This window comes from Dunckerocampus dactyliophorus, chromosome 7 (genome assembly GCF_027744805.1).
Source record: "Dunckerocampus dactyliophorus isolate RoL2022-P2 chromosome 7, RoL_Ddac_1.1, whole genome shotgun sequence".
Lineage (NCBI taxonomy): Eukaryota > Metazoa > Chordata > Actinopteri > Syngnathiformes > Syngnathidae > Dunckerocampus > Dunckerocampus dactyliophorus.
In genome coordinates, this window is record NC_072825.1 from 8553134 (window position 1) to 8577706 (window position 24573).

General features: G+C 41.6%; 1 protein-coding gene across 3 annotated transcripts in view; it reads right to left on the reverse strand.

Moving 5' to 3' along the window:
- si:ch73-22o12.1 (nectin-2) overlaps positions 1 to 24573 on the reverse strand; it is a 160394-nt gene that overhangs the window by 83220 nt on the left and 52601 nt on the right. For all 3 annotated transcript variants that reach the window (XM_054781184.1, XM_054781183.1, XM_054781182.1), the window contains exons 2-6: positions 11094 to 11203; positions 10285 to 10534; positions 5922 to 6215; positions 5657 to 5774; positions 1369 to 1517 (exon numbers count right to left, since the gene is read on the reverse strand). In XM_054781184.1, coding sequence (XP_054637159.1) covers positions 1369 to 1517; positions 5657 to 5774; positions 5922 to 6215; positions 10285 to 10534; positions 11094 to 11203 — 921 coding nt within the window. The remainder of the gene's footprint in view (positions 1 to 1368; positions 1518 to 5656; positions 5775 to 5921; positions 6216 to 10284; positions 10535 to 11093; positions 11204 to 24573) is intronic.

A 24573-nucleotide genomic window follows, 5' to 3' on the forward strand; every position in this document is an offset into this window, starting at 1 on the left:
TCACACACTTACTTTAGAATAGTCAATGTACAGCTTGCATAGCAGCACTGAAAATGAGTCAACACACAGCCATTATTGTCTAAATAGCTGGCAACATGAGTGAGTAGCAACATAATTCAGTCTTGCCGACAGTCAAGTGTGGTGGTGGAATCACAGTCAGGAGCTGCATGAATCTCTCTCTCTCGAGTGTTCTAAACTCCTGTTTCAGCAGTTGTGTTGAATCTAGGCCATGGCAGATGCCATCTTTGTCATCTTCTTTAAACAGCAAACTAGTGGAGAATAAATCAACTGCGCCTCTGCTGGTTGCAGCCAAGTAAAGCACTCCATTTTTCCTCAACAGCTTCAAGACACAATCAATCAGCAATTATCTCTACACAAAAAGTCAGAATTCTAAACTATCCATTGATCTCTAGGAGGTACACACATGCAACGCATTAACACAAACTGAAATCCAAAAATCCACTTGATTAGAGTCAATTTTGTCTTCAAATGAATCTCTCCTAGAGACAGCTGTCTCATCTTCAAGGCGCTGCCTCTTATTAATGAACGGTTCTCATTTGCTCTGCTTAAGTCTCTCCTGTAATCACTGATGGCCGCTATCTTTATTTTTTTTCCTCATTCTTTTTTGATCATCACGTTCACAGGGTGAACTTCTTTGGCTCATTAAAAAAAAACATAAAGCAGTCAAGATGCGACTGCAGCATGGAAGAAACTTTAAATGGGAAAACGGCACGATGGAGCACTCGCAAAGGAGGGAGCGTCATGCAATTAAAAGTAGGACACAGGAGCTGAGGTCACACATACACACGCGCGTGTCCATGCACACACACTCACTCTGGACAGAGCAGCTGGGCCTTCTAAACCCTTCACTACACACCTGACTGTATTTAGAATAGAGAAACGTGCGCGAGTGCGTGCATGTGTGTGTTTAACCCTGGGGGACTACATGAAAGCTTAACCCACCAGGAATGTGTTGCATGTGTGATGAAAGTGCGTTTGGTTGTAGTTCATCAGCTTAGAGGAGGTTTGTAAACAAGTCCAATGATTTTTTTTTTTTTTAATATAACGAACCTGTGTGAAGTGTGGTTTCATTACTAAGAAAGAAAAAAAATGTCATGTGATGGCTTCACTTTAAACTATGTTACAACACTCGCAGCTTAGTATTGCTTTCAGCCTCTGTGGCTGAATAGAAGAGGTTGAAGAAAAGGAAAAAATATTCAAAAGGAGTGCAAAAAACAGAAAACGTTTGCATCATTATCTACAATTGCAATAACTGTCTCCAATGACGATACCCACAATCTATATTTTTATAAAAGTGGCCTACATACAGTGCTGCTTTTCTGCCTGGTTTTGTATCATTTGACTGACCTCTGACCAAGGCCGTGACCTGGTCTCTGCCCACGCCGATGCGGTTCTTGACCTCGCAGACGAAAGTAGTGTTGACGGCATCGTCCACCTTCAGGACCTTCAACTGGTTGTCTTTGATCTGGACGGTGTCTGGCATCTCACCTGTCATACTGGAGGAATGTGGCTGGGTTAGCTACAAGTGACACAATTAAACAGGTAGGTGCAGCAGCTTGAGAAAAATAAAAACAACATTCAGTTATGTTTAACGGCAAAATTTATTGATTTTTAGTTCCTACGTTGAGAGAGCAACCAGAATCTAGTGTATGCACAAAACAGACAGACAATCAGCTTTTCGGGGAATGGGGAGGCCTCAGCCATATTCAATTCTGACTGTGAAAACACTAATGTGGAATCTATCAAATTTACTCCGTCAATGTGAGTCATGAAAATATACAAATCGATAAAGCATGTACACACACGCACACACAACACCCAAGATAAATACAAAAAAACCCCCCAAAAAACGTGGTAAAACAAAAACACGACGAAAGCATATACCATAAAATATGGTGTAAATATGGTACACGGAGGTGCACTGACCAGTAATTAAGGGAAATGATTGCTGAGGTAACCCACATTTAAAGTAAAGTGATGGGAAAAAGGTTAATACTGACCCTTTCCACTGTATGTAAGAGGGATAAAATGATACATGTATTCGTAATCACATTTTCAGTAACATTCGGTACAATGTCATTGCCTCGGAATGTAGTCACGAGTCTCCTCCGTAAACAAATACAGTGCATCGCAGCCTTTGGCTAGCGGGAGTCGTGGCTAGCAATTAGGGGTATCACAATCCAATATTGAAATCTGCTATCGGTCCAATATCATCAAAAAAACAGTATTGCATTAAATCAGCCTGCACCTAAAATCGCCGGTATAAGCGGCACAATACAAGAAGTCCATTCTATACTGTGCTCTGCAGTTGTCACCACTGGATCCAGCATGCAGAGTAATATTCTCCCTAATTGTTCAAGTGTCTGAGCATACACACAAACGACCTGAGCATTCCTTGGACCTCTAAGAGGGTCATCAGATGTGCACACTGTAGTATCACACCTGTCCAAAACCTGAGAACTTGAGGTAGTCCAACTTCCATTGTCTCGGATTTTGTATACGAGTGGCTCCAAAAGGACCGCACAATGTAATGGCAATGGTTTAATTTTATTTGAACAAGCAAGTTACAATGGAATGTAGCTTTCTTTATTGTCAACCTCAGAAAAAACAAGCCGTGGAACAACTTCATCCAATTAATGATCTGAATCTTGTAGGAAACCCCTAGTTTATCATTTAATTTCTTTACCTGTTTACCATTTATTTGGTTAATTATGGATACAGTACTTTCATTTCCTTATTTCCTTTCTGTTTTGCAGCTGCCTGTTTTGGCAGGCAATATTTCATCCTGGAAATTTACTTGAAATTGATGCCATATTTGTTGAATAGGTTTACTTTCTAAATAAAAATAATTTATTGAAAAAAAAAAAAAAGCAATCATCTTCCAGTCCCCTCGGCATAAAACTTCCTGTATCCGGTAAGTCCAGCCATCAAAACAAAAGCACGCTACTACTACATGCACTTTTCACTCAGAAAACTGGCTAATCAACATGTTTTTCAGAGCAGCCCTTTCTCATTCTTATGATTTGAATTTTGTAGGAAACCCTTATTTTCATAAGAAAAAAAATTCAGCCAGATTCACCTTTTGCTCTACTGTTTGCATATACTCCAACAGCCAGTCCACCTTAAACTAACTTTTTTTTTTTTTTTTAAACTTTGGCTTGGTGAGTGGATGTGTTACTGCCCGTTTGTTTTGCCATTATACGGGGTTAACGAGCAGCATTTAGCTCTCTTAACTCCACTGCAACACCATTTCCTGTACGCTAACCTGCAAAACAGCGGCATATACTATTTAAGGCACCGTTAATGAATTGACTGGCTGCATAAGTAAATACTGTACGTGCCAACAGGATCTTATCATTGGCTGGACAATGTTTGTCATTGTGTTGTATGTTGATACCTGCTTGTTGTCGCCAGTCACTCAGGGAGTTGCATTGCAAAATGGCAGAGAATAAATTGGTATGTGTTTATTTTATTTACGTACAGTTCATGATGGATCCTATTTTGTGCGTTGCATAGATGTGCTGTGCGCTGAGAACACTGGAGCAGTGCACGACTGCGCAGCTGAGAGGGAACATTGATGCATAGCCCATGTGATCACAGTAGCGTCCTAACAAAGTGGCCAGGAGTAGGAGTGATGTCAGCCGTGAGGCAGCACTTTTCGTTAAAATCCGACAAAGACGTTGCAGTTGAGCGCAAAACGTGTCACGCACAAGTTTGCCGTGGTGGCACACAACCGGGGAAGTTTAATAGGACCAACCTCATTGAGCATTTCAAGCACCACAACAAAAAAATGCATGAGGATTTTCGCAAGACTACGGAGGCAAAGAAACAAACCTCTGACTCCCTCGGAAACAACCGACGCTGTCGGAAACATTTCCAAAGCGTTAGAAGCTCCCATGAGATGTGTTAGATATAGTTACATATAGGTCTCTTTTGGCACATGTTAGATAGCGTGACCAGAGCAGACTGTCTATTTGCTGTATCTGTATCGCTTGCTGTTGGCCTTATCACAACATTTGGCACATTTAGGATTGATAGAATGTTCCCTATAGCATGTGCCAAGAGAGGCCTATATGTAACTACATCTAACAGATGGCAAAAAGTCATTAGCTATAGCAGAAAACATCGGCCAATTTATTGTACTTGATAACCAGCCCCTGTTGGTGGGGAGAAATGTTGAGTTGCTTGTTTTTACGTGCTGTTTACAATTGTTCTCTGAGTAATATCACTTGATCAAGCATTTCAAACATTCCACATTACAAAATGAGTCTATGATTCGTACCGATATCGTATTTGATCGATGTCTGTATCAAGGTACAGTATCGGTATTGTATCGAAAGTGAAAAGGTTGCATCGGGACACCTCTACTAACAGTAGTGCCAAACAGAAGCCAGAGCTTGAACACACTCTTCCATCACTCAAGTCTCCTATTTGGAAACACTCCGCCTTTTGTTCCCCATTACTGCATCAAAAATAAACCGTGATTATGGCGTACTGTTACACCCCTTGTACCTAACGATAACAATAATATTTGTGTTATTCATAATTGTTGGTGCCGAATGTTGCCACTTAGTGTGTGTTCGAGATGAAACATTCGAGATGAAACAGTAATATTTCATATGACTGTGACCAAATTCAGTTCTTCCATTTTTATGTGGGCAATATACTGTAACTCAATCGCCATCAATTGAGTTGCCTTCTGCCATGTTTCTGACTTCTTATGTTTGTTGTGATAGTATTGAATATGGGTCACATGAAAGTAGGGCTGCAGCTAACGATTATTTTCTTAGTTGATTAATCTGAAGCTTGCGGTGATTGATTAATCGAGTAATCAATATGGACAAAAACACAAACCGTTATTGGTTTGGTCCCAACAAATCAGAAAAGAGGCAAAAATGTCAATCACTGTTTCCCACAGTCAAACAGTCAAACACAAAGATAAAATGCCCATGGGTGACTAAGTAAATAAAAAAAAATTGAAAGGCTGAAATCAGAGGATATTAATATTTTTTTAAATCAAAAAACAATTACTCGAATACCAAAATAGTTGTTGACTAATTAGATAATCGATTAATCATTGATTAATCGATTATCTAATTAGTCAACAACAATCATCAATCATTGATTTGATTAATTGTTGCAGCTCTACTTGAAAGTACAGTATACTGTGTACAGTACGCATCCAAATACACTACTCTTATGATGACTAGTAGTTTTTGTCCCTTTCTCAACATCCAATATTCAAAAATAATTAAAAAAATATACATGATCGGGACTTGATAGTAGATCTGCGTTCAAGCACTTTCATCTTCAAGTTCTGTCTTTTCCAATTATTTCACATTTATGTTAATGGCTGAAAAACAGGAAGGGGAGGAAGAGAATTTGAGTCACATTGTGTTTTTCAACATGGAAGGGTTAAACCTCAAGTCACAGAGTCCATTATGAGAAATTAAGTGGCTATTTCCATAATCGGAGCACAGAGCTGCAGCAGTAATAATAAAAAGTGCTGATTACAGCTCAGTGGTGTGGTGATTGCAGACTTTGAGACGAAGGGTGAGGAGAAAAGGGAACAAAGCGGAGACCAAAAAGAGAAAGAGAGAGAGAGACAGAAGAGAGCTGACATAACGGTACTCACGCCTTCCACTGGACGGTTGTCGGAACCGGGTTCCCGGTAGCTTGGCAGGTGAGCAGCACATTTGTACGACCCACGTACCAATTATTGTCATAACCCACTATTGTCACCTGGGGGGCATCTGTGGAAGTGGAATGACAGAAAGGAGGGAAAAAAAAAAAAAAAAAAAAAAATCACACAGTTCAACAGATTCAATTAATAATTTCAAGCCAAAAGCTGTTAAGAGCTTGAACCAGCAGAACAATGAACTGATGTGCGTGTCTCTTACATTGAACTTTTAGTTTCATCTGGAAACTTTCTGGTGTGGCCTGCGTCCGGTGTGACACCACACAGCTGATGTCTTTACCGTTGTCTGCCGCGGTAGGAACCATGCGGTACTCGCTGGTAATGGACACGGTGTTGTCCGAGCCCAGCTGGGACGATGTGGTGGCGTTGCCATTGGCGGTGGTCACCCAGCGGATCTGCGCTTCGGGACGGCCGTTGAGAGACTCGCAGCGTGCCACCACCATGGACGTGGTGGCCGCATCTACAGTTAAGGTGGAGGCCAAGTTCTGGGGCTTCGCTGGTGGGCGGAATGACAGAAAGGGGAACAACAGAGGCGGGGGGTAGGGTGGAGATTAAATGGATTGTTGAGATGCAGGAAATGGCCGTAACACAGGCGAGGAAAACGTAATGTGCATCATTTACCCCTAATCCCATTCTCCCTCATGTGTCTCCTCTCCCCAGAGACTGCATGGATAAACAATCACTAAGACAGAGCAAACACACCTTCTCCACTCTCCATCCAGTTCTTTGATTACTCCCCCCGCTGTCCCAAGCGCCCAGCATTGGCAAACAATATCCCCTTATTAAAAGAAGAAGGCTGATTAACTTGGTGAAGAGGGCGGGCAACATCTCCATCACTGCTTGTCATCACAGAATGCAACCTCAATGGAGGGAGGTCGTACCTCCAGAGTCTGTGTTCAGACTCCAACTCCATCGTCCATGATGGAAACACTTGGCCGCCCCAGACTAGTGTTTATCAGAGACTACTTCACAAAGTGTGTCCTGCCAACACTTTAACTTCAACAAAACTTCACACTCATGAGGTCCTGTTCATTCTAAAGTCACCCTAACAAATACATGGAGGCTAACTAGTTAGATCGCTAACATGCTATGCTTAAAGCCATGGCCGTCTCGTGTCCCTGCAGTGATCCTGTAGCCTCTGCATTAGCATTGTGGTGTACACAAATGATAACAGGAGTGTAACGGTGACTACAGGGGTGTTATTTTATGTCTAGTTTTCTATGGTCCAAGTACAAAAAAATATCATTTATTGATATTGAATCCTATTTCACGGAAATTCATTTATCGTGGTTGGGTCTGGAACCCATTAACCGTGATGGTTAATTGATGGGACAACTGGTTTAAACTGTAACTCGACACTTGTCCAACGTAATAGATGCCATATATCATACACAACAAAGTAACATTAAGGAGTGGGACAAATGTTACTAGCATAGCTATGTGAGCCACAGTGCTAACATTACAGTCACATTTTTAAAGCAACGTCATGGTAGGATGGCCTATTTGCTGAAGAAAAATAAAATGATCAAACTAACCGCTCCCATATCTGTAGCTGACAGTTGACAGAGCTGTATTTTAAGATGTGTAGCGAAGCCTGCTTGCATGTCTCCTCTAATGATGACCTCATTTGCTAAAAGGCAGGCCAGATACTGTCCACGAGGAAGAAGACTTTTCCCTTCATGACATAATGAAAACCCAAAACTTCTAAAGCAACTGAATGCAACTGAAAGTGGAGCAAATAAGTGAGGGAGATGATAGATATTTTTCATGTTTGATGCTCATAAACAAGCTCTTGGGACACATTGCTATTAAAACACAATTAAAGATACTTCTGCATAAAAGGGGGCGTTTAAAATGGGACTAAACTCGCTTTGGTATAAAATGTACTGGCAAGAAGCATTGTTTCAACAGCGAAATAATCCACTAAATACAAATGTTTACAACGTGATCGTGAATGTGACAAATGCTGGCCGACGAGCATAATGACAAGGCTCTGCATCATTAGGCAGTCAGAGGGGGGAGGCACAATGCCTTGGCGAGAGAAGAGAGCAGAACCAGAGGCAGTGGCCAAGGTTAGTCCAACGGTTCCATTACATTAACAAGAAGACAACTGATCTGACAATACCACTTATCGTAGCAATTAAGCACCAACTGGACAAGCTTTTAACCCATATGCCACCTTTGGGAGGGGTGAGAATCTGCATTTATGAATATGGTAAGATGGGATCAATAGTGACACTGGTGACATGTGAGCAATGTAAGACCATCCCCATGTGTATGTTTGGACCAGATAAAGCCCCTTGGACTAATTGCAAGACTATACATTACATGGTATATCACAATATTTGCTTTGCAACTCAGCCACTAAGAGTTCAGACCCTTAATCACCGGCACATTGGACTGCAATTGCAGACACATAATATACCACATGCAGAGAAGACAACAGTTATCCAGTCATGTTCATTTAAAAGTACTGGTGATTGTGGTGAGAAATGAGCAATACTAACTGTTTTTCACTGCAAAGAGCAGAGGTACAATGTTAATCACTTGACCATCAATATAAGCAAAAAAGTGTGTTGTGTGAGAGCATCTCTGCATTTAACTGTTTGGCTGGAAAATGTTAGAGCTCAATCATTGGGTCCTCTGTGATAAAAGGTTTGAGTGCTATCATGCTGGCGGCCTTTTTTAACCAATCCTAAATCCAAAGCAGATCCAAAAGTGACATGAGTTCCTGAGTGCTAATGATAACACAGAACACCCTAAGAAGAGAGCTCAGACTGGACTGCCACCATTTAACCATAATTGTCCATAATTCCATATTTGATCAGGATTGCCAAGAAAAGATTAGAGTTGTGTTGTGAAAGACTGCAGACGGTGAAATGATCTATTCACAAACAAAGCCAAAACCAGCTTATCATGGTCGTCAGCCATGTTTATTGTTTACGTTTGACTGGAACGTCTTGAGGCTTCCCGCAGCACAACAAAATGACATCAGCTACAGTGAATAACTAATGCAATTAGCTGTGATGCAAACGTGTTTCTCAAATTGCGGCCCACAAGGGGTGGAGGGTCGGGGGGTTACTGGTAACCCCAAGGGGTCCATTAGTACCTTTGTGGTTGAATTTGTAGCCTCAGTCATATTACTGTACTAGCCCAAATACCGTAGACGGCACTTTCTTCCCTAGACAACAGTCTGAAAATGACAGTGTCTAGAGTTTCATACATGCAAACATGCAACAGGTGCTGCTCCACAAACAAGTCAGAGCTTTTCCTCCTGTCACTCACACAGTGACTCGCCGGAAAGTTATGGTAGGGATCAGTACCATAAAATTGTGTTTTCTTCTCCGGTTGTCAGATTATTTTGCTTAGTTTAAGAAATGTATAATTTATTTTGTCTTCCAAGAACAAGTGTTGAAATGTACAATAGGGATCGTCTTATATTTGGGCCAGTAAACTTACAATAATAAAATTTTGGCAGGTCTTGTTCCGTTGGCAGATTATTTTTCTTATTTTAGGCAAGATATCAATTTATTCTGTCCTTTAAAAGCAGGTTTTCTTGTATGTGGGTCATTATGGTAAAATGACATTTTGGAAAGTCACATTTTCTTGTTCCATTCACAAATTAACTTGCTTATTTTAAGAAATGTACAGACTTTTTTTGTCTTCGAGGAACAAGCCTTGAAAAAGAGAGCTTGTCTTATATTCAAGGTGGTCTTCTATTTAGGTCAATATGTTAAAATGGCATTTTGGTAAGTCAAATTGTCTTGTTCTGTTATTATAAAGGAAAATATCAATTAGTTCGGTCCTCCAAAGACAGGTCATGAAAAATAGGGGTCATCTCATTAAAATGACATTTTGGAGGTTGCATTTTCTTTCATCTGTTGACAAATATTTTCCTTATTTTAAGACCTATGGCTTTATCGTGTCTCCTATAAAGGGTTTGTCTTATATCCAGTGCGGTCTCACATGTGTCAATAGGGTATACAGTCATCTGTAGATTATTGCGGTTAATTGGATAAGTGAATTTCCACGAAATAGGATTCAATATTAACAAATGGAATACTTTCGTAGTTAGAGCATAGAAAACCTGTTTATGACTTTCTAAATGCAATTTTTACCATTATTAGCGTCTCATAGACATGAAATAACACCCATATAATCACCTTTACACTGGTATTCTTTGTTCACAGTACATTGCTCAACTGTAGTACACAGACTGCGGGATCACTGCAGGGACATAAGAGACGGCCGCCGCCTTAAAGATAGTATGCTACCGAGCTAACTAGTTAGCCTCCAATTCTAAACTTAAGAAAGGGTTTCAAGTGGGGAGTGGGGAAGAAGGACAAAGTAAGAAGCCAAAAACCTACCACGTTCACACGTAATGGAACACTACTACATATAACTTGTCTTTTTATTATATAATTTTTTGACAAATAATAGTCCATTGTCAACTACGAAACAGCCGGCAATTATTAATGAATTAATAATGTGATATAGTGAGGGAGTGATATTCGAACCGCGATGTAGCGAGGGCCGACTGTAGAGGAATTATGATGGACACTTACAAAGCATGATCAGATTGGTGATGCCCTGCTTATTGCCACCAGGGTAGGAAGCATAGTCACAGATGTATTTCCCTTCGTCTGTCATGCGAACATCGCTGATCTGGATGGAGGGGTTGGCCATGTCGGCCGGGTTCTGGACAAAGCGGACCCTGCCCATGAGAGGCGAGTCGGGGTAGTTTGGATCAAAGCTCGGGTGAAGCACTGCGATGTTCATCCTCTCTCCCTCCTTGGGCTCATAGATCCATGTAACCTGGGTGGAGCACAAAGAGGGGGCGCTCGTTAGCTTTTTAACACTTTAGTGTTATATCTATGATAACAAGCCTCCATTATGCCGTAAAGGCTGCATAGAGAGCACCAAAAATCACATAAGTGGAGCAGGTATGAATATGGATGAGCATTTTCAGGAGCAGCACGCCATCGCCTAGCTTCCTCCTCAGACTCCCCCAAGCGCCCTCTCAGCTGCTCCGAGAGACTTTCCACTTCATTGAGATGCAACTAAGGAGCGTCCCCATTACCATATTCAATCCCCTAAAGCGAAATGAAGCTTAACATTGTTTGTTTGGCGTAATAAAACATTAAGCCTAAATGTGATAAAAACCTATTACTAGCCTTAGGATTATTTCTCTGGGCCATGATTTGTTAGATTAAGATTTAATGCTGCAAGCAAACAAGGTACCAGTCCTAAAACTGTCTTTTCGATTGACAATTGCAAGTGAGAGAGCCAAGCCATTTCAACAAATTGTTGGCAAAGTGAGATCCAATTCTGTTTTTGCACAACATAACCAACAAAAACTTGAATCACATCTGACCATTGTGAGCTGGATCCCTGTGGTGTCTGCAAAGGCACAGCGCAGGTTCACCGTCTGACCCGGATACGACAGCACCTCCGGCTCCACCTTCACGAGCTGACCTGACGCTCCTAAAAAAAAACACACACACACACAAAGAAAGAGAAACATTAAATTATGTCGTTACTGTTTTGCTCAAAGTCAGAGAGGAGATGAGAAAACGGGAGCACACAATAAAGCCCTCCTGATGACAAATGACGGCACAAAAGTGTCTGTTGCAACATATGAAACCCAGGCAAGTAGGCCAAGAGCCTGCTGTCCCTGCATGACTGTGCCTGCGTGGACACAGAGAAGGGCCGAAATAGAAAATAAAACAAATACACACACAAAAACGAAGGCAGTTGCACACAAGTCATAAATCATCCAGATGGGATATGCTTTTCTATCGCCTCCCACTCGCCGATACCAACGCATTCCTGCATAACGGCAAGAAGTCAAAATAAATATGGTTTTGTTACAGTGCGAGAAACTGAGCGCTGGAGCTTTACAACCACAATCTGCCTGTGTGTGTGTGTGTGTGTGTGTGTGTGTGTGTGTGTGTGTGTGTGTGTGTGTGTGTGTAATCCAGGTCTCTGTGAAAATGTAATTACTTGTACGAGTAAGCCGGCATTAAGTATATGTCAGCAAGATGGCACCTGTTTCAAGTAAAAGTGGATTACCTGCGCAACTTCAAAAGTCTGCAGCCTGAGCCTGCACGTGCCACAGTCTGTGTGTTTGCGTGTGTGTTCACTGTACACATGCTAGGAGTCAAGTTGTTTTTAAATTCCAACAAAGTCAACGCAAACGACCAAAATAAAAAATAATTTGCATTATTATTATTATTTTTAGTTTTTTACATTCGGCTGCTCTGCTGTGCACCAATCCTTTTGTTCCTCTATTGACTGAAGAGCAAATACGCAGTGGTTACTTTGTTTTCATAAACCAAGTGGAGAAAACCTTGGAAAATTAATATTATGTTTAAAACAAATGATTATTGGCGAAAAAGCTAAAGCAGTGACAAGTGAGTAACAAGATAACCTTGTCTTGCCTACATTCAAGCATGGTGGTGGCAGCATCATAGTCTGGGGCTGTGTGAGTGCTGCCGTCATTGGAGAGCTGCGGTTCATTGGAGGGGAAACTAATTCCAACAAGTACTATGACATTGTGAAGCAGGGCATGATTCCCTCCCTTGGCAGTTTTCCAATAGCTGTGGGGCATCGTCAATCGGAAGGCAGGAAGGTGGAGGAGCTCAAGGTGTCCAACAGTGATGTCATTAGGGATGGGGTCTATCTAATCCAGTATCTGTGTCGGGTTGCGATACTAACATAATTCACGTATCAAATATTCCGATACCACCTGTAAAGAGCCATATCAGCAAATGTAGCCGTCTCCACACATGTACTGCAGCAGTCGTCTTCACTCGCCACACACACACACACACACACACACACACACACACACACACACACACACACACACACACACACACACACACACACACACACACACACACACACACACACACACACACACACACACACACACACACACACACACACACACACACTCAGCCTGCACATTCACGGCTTCACAGACCATTGGATAACAGAACACTTAACATGACATAAAACGTCCATGTTGCTACATTATCAAGCTGTGAACGCATCCGGCGGAGCGCTTGTGCCTGCGCTGCACTGCATGCGTGCTGACATCTACGTTCGCTGATATTCTTCTAGCTATGTTTGCTGATATTCTTTTGGTGCAGTGTGGCCGACAGTAACCTGTTTTGTCCAATAAAGCGATTGCTGATTGACTTCCTCCACATCATTCTTATAGTGTCTGTAGACGCTATAATAATAATAATAATAATAATAATAATAATAATAATAATAATAATAATAATAATAATAAACACAAACAGAGCTCTGTACTGGGATAGTGTTTGTATCGGCAGATATCCAAAATCAGGTATCATCAGGGTTGGATTGGAAGAGAAAAAATCTGGATCTGTGCATCCAGATGTCATCATGGAGGAGTGGAAGAGAAGTCCAGCAACAACCTGTGCAGCTTTGGTGAATTCCATGACGTGTGGATGAAAGGCCAAATATGCATTTTTGACCTACGCATGTTTATGAGCACATAGTCTTACATAGCGTAATGTGCAATATTGAATTTCTGACTTGCTAAAAATGAATCGTCTTCCTACAACCAGTCGGAAGCTGTCAATTGCGCCTCGTTCCCTCCTGTGTACTGCACAACAAGACTTGAGATCGGCCCGGATTCAAAAGTGAGTCTGCCACCGGTGTATGACAAGCTTTACACAGTCACACACCAATGAAACCAAATGCCCCCTTAAAACAAACAATTACCTGCAGATCTAGTTCAACCGGTTCATGTTGAGCCAAAGCGCTTGTGTTGAAACCAATATCATCGGGGGACACACAACACACACACACACACACAAGCGCACACAACACACAGTATATATGGGAGTGCAAGCCCATAGGATGAGAGATAAAAGGAAAGGGCAGCGCTGTCTTTTCTTTTTGACGAGCAATAACCACCACACCTTTTCTTCTCCGTGGAGAGATGTGAGATATCAATACAAGAGCAAGCGGGCGGAATGAGTAAAAGAAAAGAGCAAGAAGGATGAAGAAAACAAGGCCGATCCTAGAATAACAGCAGCTCTCCCAGGACCAGCCCAATTTGCAACCACAAAACAACACCCTTGTAGCCCACAGAGGAACCTTTGGACAAGCACCAGGCGGCCCGTGGGAAGACAGAGAAAGAAAGGCAGCATTTTTCTCTACATAGGCCGCATGCATTACTGCACTTGAAGATCCTGTGATAGCTTCATCGCAGAGCTCCTTGACTTGTGGTCCTTTACCTGTCTGGAGTGTTTTTGCAAAGCAGGAGAAGCCTTTGTCCATCAACTTGAAGGAGTCAGACTAGCTGCTGATTAGCTCTGGGAATGGGAGTTGTACTTAAGAAGCGAGCAAAGGAAGGACGAGACTAGACCTCTTGATTACATATCTTGATTAGAGAGATTGAATAGAGATCCACACCCCAAATGTCATTAAAATAAAAATGTAGTGAAGATGTAGTCTTATTTTTTGTTGTACTCTTCTGTAAAAAAAAAAAAAAAAAAAATTAAAAAGGTGAATATTTGTCAAAACCCCTACTGTGTTGCCTGTGTGACTATTTTTCACTTTTATTTTTAGGATGGAGAAAGGCATCTTCCTCTAATACTTCTAAATAAATATCATATATCAGGATGAATCACAAGCAGCTAGTGCACCTGTGCAGAATGAAGCCAGTTTACGATTTCATTGATTGCATTAGTCCAGCGTCTCATACTATGCACTTTAATTTATCCTTATAGTTTTCCCAAACTGTGTATTTGCCAGCATTATTTAATTGGATTCTTATTATTATTTATTAAGACTGATCTGTCTTACTTGTTGACAGTAGGAGAATATGTTCTTTAAGTTGACTATTGGTCATGATTTTTTAAATGACTATTTTGTTGAGGCAAAATGTTTAAAATAAATATGGCACTTTTTCCTATAACTACTGTACACAATAAAGTGCAGTGTTTATTTGTTAAATGCATCCAGTGGCATTAGAGTAAAAGAAGCGTAATGTCTTCATTGATTACACAAGGTGTGTCCTGACATTAGGGGTCCGATATTGATATTGATATTAGGCCAAAATCAGCAAAAAAAAACAACAAACAACAAATATCGAACTAAATCGGCATGCATTTAAAATCTCCAATATTGGCATTATGACACAAGCAGTCGATTCCTGACTACGCCCCAGCATGTTTATCCAGCAGCGGCTGGATAGAGCCAACGTGATCACGCGTGTGCTAACGTGTTAAGCGTGGAGTAGGAGTGATGACGGCTGTGCATGTTTTTCGTTAAAGTCCGAAAAAGACATTGCAGATGACTGCAACACATGTCATGCACATGTTTCCCGTGGTGGCACAAGCACGAGAAACTCACACGGGACGACAAGAAGTCATTAGCTATAACAGAAAACATGACCGGCCCCTGTCGGTGGTGAGTCAAGTCGGGTTTAAATGCTTAATTGATCACCTCAAACCTCGCTATATTGTGCCGAGCCAGTACATTGTGGATAAAACTATACCCCAGATCCTCAAAGAAGTAAATGAGTCCATTTTTCTCATACCTATTGTTGCCGTTTACCGTTCTCTTTTGGAGCAATATCACTTGATCAATCCTTTTCTAACATTCCACACTACAAAATAAGTATTAAAAGTTTGTATGATTCCTGCTGATATCAGAGTGTTATAGGTATCTGCCGGTATCAAGGCTGCAATATCGGTATCAGATCGGAAGTGAAAGACTTGTATCAGGACACCCCTACCTGACATTATAGGAAAGAGTTGCTGCCAATATCGGTATTGGCAATCAAGTGCTGGACAATACCGGTATATCGGATATCAGTAAAAAGCCGAATATCGAGCATCTCTCTGTATTCAACCCACCTGACAGCATTTTGGTTTGGAATATTTGATCTATGTCATGAAAGCTGTCCAATCAAGTCCTTACTTTACTTTATATGTTCTTTTATTGATCCCATGACAAAAATAAAATACCAGTGTGACAGCGACGCAAATTGCACCAAACCAGGTACCTTTTTTTTTTTTTTTTTTTTTTTAAACAGTTTTGTCTACACCAGAGTACTGAAACACAAGGGTGAACGCACCCTAAAATAATCAGCCTTGAGTACTGAAACGTCTGTTTCAGGACACAGTGTCCACATATGACATGACGGCGCAGCAAAGAAGAACAAAAAAAAACAGGCTGTCTGTCATTTTGAAGCAATAAGAGAAGAGCCAACACAGGTCAACTCTTGCTGGAGCTCAGCAGAAAGACAGGCTGGCCTTATGAGATGCTACATAGCCTAGGGAATATGAATATCTCACACACACACACACACACACACACACACACACACACACACACACACACACACACACACACACACACACACACACACACACACACACACACACACACACACACACACACGCAGTAGAGACACACAGATGGAAGCAGGTCCCACTAACTGGAGACCTTAAGACTCCAAGGCTTTGTGTCATTTAAGTCGCGATGACATTCTTAGCCGAGGCAGCTATTTTTCTTTTTAAAAAATAATTGCAAGTATAAATATTTAGAGAGTAGTGGTCATATGGAGAAAAAAAAGTGGGGGAGGTGAGTGGAGTCTACTGGAAGAACTGAGGGAACTGGAGAATAAAAAGGCAGTTGAAGGGTAAGAGAACAAAAGCGGAGAAAGGATAGAAGGGGTGAAGAGTGGCAAAGACGTGTGTCGCCACCGCTCGTCTTTACAGTCGGCTTCAAGACGCCGATGGCTGCCTTTCAAGAGGGACGTTGAAACAAGCTCTGTCACCTATGCTTACGTCTCATGACGGCCGTGCAAACACAAATGCCAATAACAACGTGGCCGTGACATTTTCATATTTCCCACCATCGGCCTGTTAGAGGGAAATGAACCTGGGGGAGGGGGAGCGAACGCTGTGGATGGAAGGGTGCAAAGAGAAGAGCTGTGCCAGGAATCGGGAATGAATGAAGGGGTGCTAAATGTGTCGAAAAACCAAAGAGGAGGATGTGGATGGGTGTGTGGCGGGGGCGAGGGGCAATGTGATAAACAAGGTTAACAGGAGACTGGCTGGAGGGACAAAAGAGCGACAAATAAGGTGGTGAGGAAGTGGGTGAAAAATGAAGCTAGTCAGAGGCACCTGGCCAAATGAAAAAGGCTCAGGTTGGAAGAAACAGAGCGAGGCGAGATGCAAGGATGGGCTGCAATACACAACTGACCTTGTACACTTGTCATCACGGGGGGAGGAAAAAACAAGTATATGAATGGCAATTGAAAAAAAGTCATTGAGTGGAGTCGATCAATGCACACGTACACTGTGAGTTTTGTCTTTAAAGTACAAGAAAAGAAGCATTCGGCACAGTGCAGATCTCCACCAAGGCATTCTACTTTGTATAAGGCAACAAACTTGTTAGTAAAACTATCAAAACCTGCAATTAAAAGGTTGGGATTAAATACATAAACTGATAAAGCCAAGTCACTATGCACAACTACAAAAATATTCCATTTATTAATATTGAATCCTACTTCACAGATTCACTTATCGCGGTACGGACTGGAACTAGTTAACCGCGATAAACGAGCAACTACTATATTAAAATATGCCCAACCTGCTTTAGGCCCAGCAGGATCAACACCAAGTTGTACAACTTTACAGATGACATCTACCACATATACCTGCATTTTGTCATTAGGATTTGTCAATTACTCACAGAGAAATCAAGGAAAATTTAGAAAAGTGCCATCTTTGCAACATGTAAAGGGATGAAGAGAAGTTTTGCATGGGCAGGCACAAAATTTTTCTTGGTCCAGATAGTTTTACAGGAATCGGTTAAGTAGTTTCTGTGTTAGCCTACAAAACAACAGTCAAGACAACATAACATGAATAGGATTCTGTGGGGGTGAACAATCCTAATTTACATCAGCACTAAAATATACAGCTTTACAGATGCCCACCTCCTGCACACGTCTCAATGCTGCCACTATTATTCATCAGTGACTCAGAGAAATCAAGGAAATGTTTGTAAATTCTTTTGCAATGTTTACTTGGTTGAAAAGAGGTTTTGCTTGATCGACAGCCGACATGAGTCTGCACCAAATTTTGTCCCACCCTTAATTTTGTAGTTGAATCCTGCAATGTGTAATGTGTAATCCCAGAACCTGGACTACCGCTGAGGCAAACAAATCCTTATTTGCATCAGCACCAAATGATACAGCTTTACAGATGCCCACCTACTGCACACGTCCAAATGTTGTCACTAGGATTCATCAATAATTCACAGAGAAATTTAAGAATAAAAATGCCCCCTCTTATAATGTCAGCCAAAGTGCACTGCACCATTATGCAGATCCAGAGTTTTGTGTTGAGTAGTTTTTGCATAATCTAGTGAAAATAACAAATAAAACAGCCATGAAAAACACACAACATAATAAAAATCCTGATTTTCTCCGCCGCCTATCTGGGACAGCTTGTGTGCATACAAAACAAACAGTTTTTAGCCTGACTCTGCTCGCCTCAATTCCTCAGAGGCTGACTTTGACGCCTAATGGCAACTGTGCCCTCTGCGTGATCCCCGCTATAAACTGAGAAAAAGCACCACATCCGAGGGATAGGCCGTCACCTAAAAAAGCTAATGGCCTTCAGAGCTAACCCACTCTGCCACTTCATCAAGCTAGTGGTTATGGACTGACAGGTGGGCTGCCGGCAAAGCGCCGCTGTTGTCCACATTCCTGAAAATTGCATACAATCATATCATATGTGCGGAGGAGAACATGTGGGTGTATTATTGTGTGGTCTTTCACTCTGTCTCCATAGCCTCCATAGCTAATTATGCTCTCATTATTTCTCCAGGTTTGTGCAAAGATCTCAGTTTCTATTAATCTCTTGTTGTACTTGTTGTGGCCACCCACTCCACTCCTGAAGAATAATGGCATCGACACAGAGCAGTGCAGAGTGGGCAGTCACTATTCTGCCCTGATGGAATCCGTTTCCACCCGCCTCCTTCCTTCCTAAAGCCAGGCTTTTTTATTAAAGCCGAATGAGATTGATTTACAGCCAAACCTATCAAACCTACGACTTGACAAGCTCCATTCTGGACCCGGGGGTGGCACCAGTGTAATGAAATGAGGTTTTCCCCGATACCACAGGACTCATTTGGGCCAGAGTACAATGAATGTGAATGAATGTAAATGCGGGCAGCTTTATTGATAGCCTGCTGGTGAACATAGCAGAATAAACATAATTTTTTTCTTCATCTATCTTGTTCGTTTAATCCCTGGCCTTGAACGCAACATGCCTTCAATGGAAGCTGACAAATGCTGCATATCTGCCTTTTAAATACCCTGATGATGTCCTTGATTTCATTTTATAGCTAATTTGACTATGACTGAATGAACGTGAGTAGTGGATTGCAGAAAAATGGCTAATATTTGAGTCGATAAGCGTAGAATGACAAGTGCGTCACTCACATGCGCAGGATCCGGCAATGTAATTGTGAGCCAGTTGGACACTGTCCCTTTAATGAAAAGACATTCAAGTGCAGTTTGAATTTGAGGTAGTGCAAAATAACAAGGTGTGCCAGCACAAAACATTTTCATGATCATTTCAGGAACAGTACGGTTTTATCCACAAATTCAACAATTATTTGAACAAAAAGTGTGTGTAAAGGTTTTCAGTACATGGTATATCTTCTGAGGAGTTGACTCAGGAACATTTGCACATGGATCTGGATGAGAAGTGAAACATGAACTGAAAAATCAAACGAGTCCAGTTGCCTTGATTCAACACCGAGTACCGTAGGCAAGTTTAAAAATAAGGAGGACCATTTGTTCTGGAGGAGCCCCCCTCTGCCTCGGTCAATATATCAAATTAGGAATGAAATGCCCCCAGTACCGTCATACTGCATATGGTAGTCGGCACTATGGTCGGAATTCCTCCACGCCACACAACATGAGCTTTCGCTTTATGCAGTGTTCTTCTCCAGCTGATGCTGTACTGTATCGAGCTCTCTAGCTGTGTTTCAGATGGACGGTGCATTAAGTCCACACTCGATGTCCTCCCCTCATGCTCAAGTTTGACCAAGTACCAAGTCAAGCGCCTCATGGTGGTGTCACAAGGGAATAGCACCAGTGCAAGGTGCATTCATGGAGTCATTCATTTTTATTTTTTTTTGGCAAACACTCCACGACCCACTAAAAATAGCTACGCAAACCACTCTTGGGTTGCGACCCACCATTTGAGAATCAGTGGGTCAGACGGTACGCCTGAAAAGCGTGAAGATTAGTTTATGTACTGTTTACGCTATGTTTACACACATAATTTACGCACTTCGCACACAACTAGTGACTGAAATTGGCACAAAATGCCACGCTCGGGCACGACTTATTTACACCTAAGCCAAGTACTGTTTACGTCTAGCGTACGACATAGTACGAGCAACGCGCATTGTTCCAGCACGGGTATGCATTGTCACCACCACTTCCTGCATCTGTGAAGCAGTTGTGGCATTAGTTGATCCCACTTTGTCCCACGTGACGCCACGCGAGAGCAGGCTTCATTAATTCCTCTATTTGCAAGCGACTTACAAGATGCTGAATTCCAGAGAATGTGAGAATGGATGACTATGGCCCATTATTAGTCGAAAAATATTGAAAGACAACTTATATGTAGTATTCTGGTCACTATGAGTCAGCAAGGTTACACTGAAGAGACATTACCATACATTACATTACCTTAACACTGCATGGAGTCAGTCATGTCATATCCGACATGATAGAGTGAAAACAAGTTATCCTCCCATTCCTTGTGGAAGTGGTAATTTCTAGGTTTCTTGCTTTGTCCTTCTTCCCCACTCTGTTTGAAACCCTCTCTTAAGTTTAGAATCAATAAATTGGAGGCTAACAGGTTAGCTCAGGAGCATTCTAATGCTTAAAGCGGCGGCCGTCTCTTATGTCCCTGCAGTGATCCCGTACCCTGCGCATTAAACTTGCAATGTGGTGTAAACAAAAAATAATACAGGTGTAAAGGTGATTATAGAGGTGTCATTTCATGTCTACAAGGCTCTAAGAATGGTAAAAATCATATTTAGAATGTCAAACAGGTTTTCTGTGCTCCACCTACGAAATATTCCATTTATTAATATTGAATCCTACTTCGCATAACCAATTGACCACGTTGAACGAGGGATGACTGTATTATTGTTTTCCGTACTTTAGCCAACTAGTCAACTAGTTCTGATTGCATGCATCTTGTTCAAACCTATTCCACACTATTTCTCTACTTTAACGTCCAGATTTTTGATAGGCGGCAGGCCAAGTTCAACCTCTCCTGTGGACATGATCTCACCAGAGACCCCAGCAGCGGATTGAGCCAACCATGAATGATTTCACTCTCATTTATTTATTCAAGGCTCCAGAATAAAAAGGGATTTTGTTCAGTATCGTGTTGTAATTAAGGGCCTGCGTATTTATATTTACATCAATGGGGCGAGTTGGCACAGTGAGTGCACATGAATTTCTCGTGGGCCAGTCTGGACCAAAAAGTCCAGGGCCAGATTTTTGTCCCAGTCCATGCCTGCCATCATGCTCCAACGCTACATATAATACTACATTGCAACACACTTACAAAGACATTTTTAAAAAAGGTTTGTGACCCATGGTGGAGAAGGTTTCAGGTGTGCGTTGTATTGTGGCATTCCGTAAAAATGAGCAAACATCAGCAGCTTTTCAAAGTAAAAATGAATATGCACATACGAACACAGAACACCCATCGTCTTCCTAAATATATAAATCCCCAGGCGGTGTGTCTTAGCAGTGACGCATTTTTCTCGCTCCAACGCGCTCCAAATTTAGAAATTCATTGACTCATTTGGACCAGTGAAAACACACGAGACCACACGCACAGGCGCACATGCACACACACACACACACACACACACACACAACAGGCTCATCATTCTTTGCTAAATGTTAGCTGCCTCAGTGGCAGTCAAATGCCACACAAAATAATTTATGGCATTTGTGACACTCAGAATTACCTGACTATTCAGTGACCTTTTTATCTGAATAATTAAAACACCTATGTAGGTTACACAGCAAGAAACTGACACAGGGATAATAGACCATAAATTGACTGTTGAGTTATCTTGATGATCATGAATTGGCTGTTGATTAATCCTGTCGCAAGCATTGTTGGCAAAAATGAAATGAAATGAAGCGGAAGCTTGGTTAGCGCCAATTTGGTCCAGAAGGTCTGACTCGAACCGAAACAGATGTTAACCGAATCAAATTTTCCCATAAGAAATAACGTAAATCCAATTAGTCTGTTCCAGAAAGCCAAACATGGTAACACAAACCCCGTTTTTATAGTTTTACAATTATAGTTTTACATTCAGAAAACAATTAAAAATGCATATCAATACATATAAATGATGAATGAAAGGGATAAATCAACATTTAAGGTTACTTTTACCTTCAGTGAAGGCGTGATTCTTGACGTGACTGAAAACAAGAAGGGGGTGGTGGTTGATCTCGCTGCCACAGCCATGTCTTCAATAAAGGTAAAAGTAACCTTAAATGCTCATTTATCCCTTCCATTCCTCATTTATATGTGTTAATATTGATTTATGCATGTAAAACTATAATTGTAAAACTAGAAAAACGTGTTTTGTGTTAACATTTTTGACAGTCAAACACTGATGACATCATAGACGGTAAAGTAGCTGACTTTCAGTTCTGGTTGCCATTTTGTCAGCTAACTAATAGGATGCTAACAAGGAAGGACGTATTGTGATTAAAAAAAAACAAAAAAAAACACATTAACACTGTTAGACTTACGCAATGTATTAATAACAAGACGCGTGCCATATTGTATGCTAACTGAAGAATGCACACAAACCAAAACCAAAACCAAATTGTGGAGGGAAATTTTTGACGGAAACTAACACTTCCCCTGTACCTGTAACTGTCTAAAATGTAATGCTGGTGTGTCACGTCCTGCGATGGCCTTCGCAGGCCGCAGTTTGGAACAGCATCAACCTGTACCTGCTACTGCTCGGAAAAGCTGCACAACGCTAGCTCCTCTGACCTTCACGGGCATGTACAGATGTGTGAGCAACCCCCCCACACACACACACACACACACACACATACATGCACGTGCGCACCCACACCCACACCCACACACACACACACACACACACGTAGATGCTTTGGTATGCAGGGAGCATGAGAGTGGGAAGGCAGCTTAAGATTTGACAGGCAAGGCGGCTTTGACAAGCCAAGAATAAAACTAGGAAATGAAGACTTGAGCGGTGCGTCTCATCTTCTTATTGACCTTTCCAATGGAGTCTCCGTGGGGTGTGGGGTCAATCAATAGCACACGACAAGGTTTTACAAGTGGCCGCAGTGCGCATTCTCCGGTGACATCCTTTTATAAGCCGTCCAATGCTGTACGCTTGCGTAGCGAGCCCAGAAGTACATTTTGAAACACACACACACAAAAAAAAGACACATGACAGGGCCTCGGTCTTACAGAAAGGTTGCATGCCCCGGGAAGAGAGCAGCCGCTGTGATGCAACCAGATCAGAAGGTACAAGGAAGAGGAAGGGCTTCATTTTCACTTTGTTCGACATGATATGATGAAATATTTGATATGCGAGCATATATGGAGTACAGCGAGGAGAGAAGTGAGGAAAGTCATGCAAGATGAGTAGAGAGGAGGATCGGAACAGGCATCAAAGTGCCAAGGAGAAATGAACAGCTGGAGGAGAAACCTGCACAGGGAGGTGTGTGTATTATATATGTGTGTGTACCCTGATGCATATTCCTATTAAGATGCCTGTTTATACAAACATGCCCCGAGAAAAAGATGATATTATTTGCAAAAAAATAAGCATTTACCAATTCAATTTAGTGCATCATATTAATATGAATGGCCCGGGAGGGATAGATGCAAATACTTATGCTAGAAAAACTGCCTGAACTTTACCTGGAAATGCTAAACAAAAATGGCCTCAGTCCAGAAGGTAGAGCATGACTTAAGGCATGTGATTTAGTGAGGAGAAAAAAAGAAAAAAAGGGAAAAAAAGTGTAGTATAGTTGTATACAGGGATCAATTTTGGGGGCAATCAGATGAATAACCTAGTCAATGTGTCAAATTCAGGCCCAGGGGCCACATACGGCCCGCGCTGCAATTTCATCCGGCCCGCGGAACTGTTTGTGTGGGTTGCACCGCCTTGCGGACCTTAAAGCGATCTGCGTAATTAAGCGATTCCTCTGATATAAACTACTCCTCTGGAATTTTAATTTCAAAAGTGGAAACAATATTGCATACAGTAAAGCACGAAATTCACAACCATTCTTAAAAAGGGTACCAGATTGAGACCAAAAGTCAACATAATTTAACTGTACGACTAAAAACGGCAGCACTTTAACTATTACGCTCTGTCTGTACAAACTAACACCTCAAAGAAGCATAAGAGAGTCAAAAGTGATCATTTTAACAAAGCATGCTGGGAAATATGTCATCTTCCCATTCCACAGCTGCAAACTCTTCCGGATTGTGATGTTTTTGTGTTGTTAGAAAATACTGTAGCCTTTGCCTGGACATAGAATGACCAAGAGGTGGTTGATCAACAATCACTTTATTGAAACCAACAACTGTGCCGAAACAACTATAGTCATATAGCCGCAGCCGAACAGAAAGTAGACATTTCAAGCAGGAATGAATTGACACAAAAAAATGCACATTTTGAAGAGTCATTGGGCAAGATACTGAACCCCCAGTTGCTCCTGATGCTGTGTCATCAGTAGGTAA